At 65.8% G+C, this 3,216-nt stretch overlaps 1 protein-coding gene across 6 annotated transcripts in view; it reads right to left on the reverse strand.

Annotated features, from left to right (window-relative positions):
* Window positions 1-3,216, reverse strand: part of KCNT1 (potassium sodium-activated channel subfamily T member 1) — a 98,907-nt gene that overhangs the window by 5,852 nt on the left and 89,839 nt on the right. For 4 of the 6 annotated variants that reach the window (XM_023227730.2, XM_023227728.1, XM_023227734.1 and 1 more), the window contains 4 exons: window positions 2,719-2,802; window positions 2,443-2,571; window positions 2,029-2,049; window positions 827-1,151 (listed from right to left, as the gene is read on the reverse strand). In XM_023227730.2, coding sequence (XP_023083498.1) covers window positions 827-1,151; window positions 2,029-2,049; window positions 2,443-2,571; window positions 2,719-2,802 — 559 coding nt within the window. The remainder of the gene's footprint in view (window positions 1-826; window positions 1,152-2,028; window positions 2,050-2,442; window positions 2,572-2,718; window positions 2,803-3,216) is intronic. The other 2 variants (XM_023227733.1, XM_023227732.1) reach the window with 1 other exon arrangement.

The following is a 3,216-nucleotide window of genomic DNA, read 5'->3' on the forward strand; positions in this document are numbered from 1 at the left end:
GGGAGGGACGGGATGAGCGTCTCTAGAGGGAGGGAAGGAGGGAGGGAAGGGATGAGCGTCTCTCCTTGCCAGGCAAGGCATGTAGGGCCCCCAAGCCCAAGCACATTTCCCACCACAAGGCACAGAGAGACGGGGTTGTGCGGATCTGTTGCTGAAGACGGACACCGGGCTCCCTGGACCGCAGGAGGGGCTGTGCCGTGGGAGTGGCAGCAGACCCACGGTGGACAGAGATGTGTCCTGGTATGTGCTGTTCCCCCAGTCATCCCCCCCAAAGACAAGGTCCCCCCTACCCTGGCTGCTAGGAGGGCTGGGGGCTCCGGGAGGGGGTCCCCAACACAGTCTTTTCTTCTGCGAGAACTCAGGGGCCCTGGGTATCCGCCATCCAGCAGGACTAGCTGCAGCCTACTGGCCCATCGCTAACAGACGCCCTTGACTCGGGGAGCCCAGCCTGGCCCTCTCCACCCCGCAGCTGCCTCCCCTGGCCGCAGGGTTCAGCCAACTCCTGTCTCTAATTTGGCAGAGAGGGAAACAGGCCTCAGGGCAGTGGGAGCGAGCGCCTCCCTGTGGGGCTCAGCACCAGGGTGGGCCATGGCCACTCCCCTCCTCCACCCTCCTCTGCACAGGACCTCTGCTGGGCTGTGGTGGTGGTGCCCACAGCTGACCCCACAGTAGGGGCAGGCAGCACGTGGCCAGAAAGGCTGACAGACAGACGGACGACAGACAGGATGGCCCAGGCCCCGGGATGCCGTGGCCAACTGTTCCTGGCTGTGGTCCGACCCTGGCCCAGTCTGTCCGTCCTGCCCCCACCCACGCCAGGCGCCCTTACCGTAGCCGGTGGTGGGCAGGCCCAGGTGTTTCATGCGGTTCTTCACCAGCTCGGAGAGCTCCTGGCGCTCAGAGCGCCGGTACAGGCTGAGGCGCTGCTGGCTGATCCACTCCGCGGCAGCCGCCCGGCCTGCCTGCTTGGGTCCCTTGCGGCTCAGCCTCCGGGCCCACTGCAGACTCTTACGCCGCAGCAGCCGGTGCTCCGCGGGGTCACTGCCGCCCGTGTGGCGGCCGTGGGAGCTGCCTCCAGTGCCGGCGCGCGAGCCCCAGGGCCCCCTCGCTTCCCGTGTGTCCTCACAGTCCTCCATGTTCACCGAGATCTGGGACTGGGTAGGGCAGGGAGGGGTGAGGCTGCTGGGAGGGGCATGGGCTTTGGGGCAGGGGCTTAGGAGGAGGTGTGGGTTCTGGGGCTTGGGGCCCGCGTGGGAGCGGCTGGGGGTGTCAGGGAAGAGGACGAGGACAGACCCCAGGGTGCATGTGCCTCCCGCCTCTGGAAAGAACGTGCCTGGTCCGAGGTTTCCTTCTGAGCTCACACTGCCGGGCCACCCACCCTGCCCGGGCCTGGTCAAGGGATTCGCCAGGCTACTGAGGGCAGCTCCCTTCACCTCTCTGGGCCCTTCTTTCTGTGGGTCCGGCTGGGGACCCATCTGGACCCCAGCACATCCTGGCCTTGCCTTGGGGGGTCACCCCTCTGTGTGTCAGTTTCTCCATCTGCAGATGGGCCCTGGTCTCTCTTGCAAACACACCCTTTGGAGGCCCCGAACCGGCCAGGGCCTGTGGGGTGTGGGGTGCTGGGAAGAGGCAGGGGCCTCCCCCACTACCTGGGCGGCACCTTCAGAAAGGCCTGGGAGGCTGGGGGCTGGATGGTCAGGTCAGAGGGGAATGGGGGCTGCCTGCCTTGGTGGGGCCTCGGGGAGCCAGGGCTGGGCCTGGGAGGGGTGGGGGTGCAACTGGTGTCCAAACTCACAGGCTACTCCCCCAGGTCTCAGTTTCCCCACCAGTGCAGGAGGGAGTGACTGTCAAGAGCCTTCTCTGAGCCATGCTGGGGCCGACACATCTGCGGGACCCACTCCCGCCTCGGCTTCCCCAGGGCCCTGTTGGGGGGGGGCAGGTGGGTGGGTGGGGCCTGGCAGGCTTCTCCACGTGAGGCTGCGATGCTCTGGTGTTCGGCAGGGGCTGTGTGGGCGCAGAGTGGGCACTTACCTGGGCTCTGAGGTCGTGTGGCTGCAAAGGAAATAGGCAGAGTCTGGGACCTGTGGGCGTGCCCCTGCCCCCCACGCCACCTCAGCCTGAAGTCTGCATGGAACACGCTTAGGGCTGGCAGGCACGGTGCCCACCGCTGTGTGGGCTGCAGCACAGGGGCTGCCCATCTTCTTCCTCAAGCCTCCCCTGAGCCTCTCTGCCCCCAGTAGGGGACATGGCTGCTCCAGCTGGAAGCACTGCATGTGGGCACACGGACCAGACGGAAAGAGCTGCCGGCAGTGGCAAAGCTGATCTAGTTCCTGACACTGAAGGTGAGGATGGCGTGGGTCACACAGGACATCGGGGCTGCCACGGTCCCAGCCCCCGGAAGGTGGGGATGGCGTGGGTCACACAGGACAGGGGCTGCCCCAGAACCTCCGAGGTGGAGAAGACGTGGCTCTCCGTCCGGTAGATGCCGATGGGGATCTCGGCGCTGGAGGAGCAGAGCTTCTGGAAGAGGCGGCCGTACGTGCGGATCCACAGGTCGTCCTCCGTGATTTTCATCTGCAGGGCAGGATCTCTGAGTCGGCTGGGGCAGGGGGCAGCACCCAGAGCCTCCTGGCCACTGTGAATCGGGGGCGGGTGCCCATCCACCCACTCGGGACAGCCCAGCACACCCCAGCCTGGCCCGACCCGGCCGGGGGCACTTACGGCGCAGAGGTACCCCGATCCCGGCGTGGTGTCCAGGCCTAGCAGCAGCCGGGTGATGGTGATCATGTAGTCCTTCACGAAGGACTGACCAGGGAGGGAGGGGGCCACAGCAAGGCACGTGGGCAGGGGCGTAGGACACAGGTCCACAGCCCACCGGCCACAGGCTCGCCCCCCTCACGCACACACACAACCACCAGGTACCCAAGCACCACGTGATCCACAGGCAGCATTCTGCAACGCTTTTTTTTTTTTTTTGAGACGGAGTCTCGCTCTGTCGCCCAGGCTGGACTGCAGTGGCCGGATCTCAGCTCACTGCAAGCTCCGCCTCCTGGGTTCCCACCATTCTCCTGCCTCAGCCTCCCGAGTAGCTGGGACTACAGGTACCCGCCACCTCGCCCGGCTAGCTTTTTGTATTTTTTAGTAGAGACGGGGTTTCACCATGTTAGCCAGGATGGTCTCGATCTCCTGACCTCGTGAACCGCCCGTCTCGGCCTCCCA

This window comes from Piliocolobus tephrosceles, chromosome 14, assembly GCF_002776525.5.
Source record: "Piliocolobus tephrosceles isolate RC106 chromosome 14, ASM277652v3, whole genome shotgun sequence".
Classification (NCBI taxonomy): domain Eukaryota; kingdom Metazoa; phylum Chordata; class Mammalia; order Primates; family Cercopithecidae; genus Piliocolobus; species Piliocolobus tephrosceles.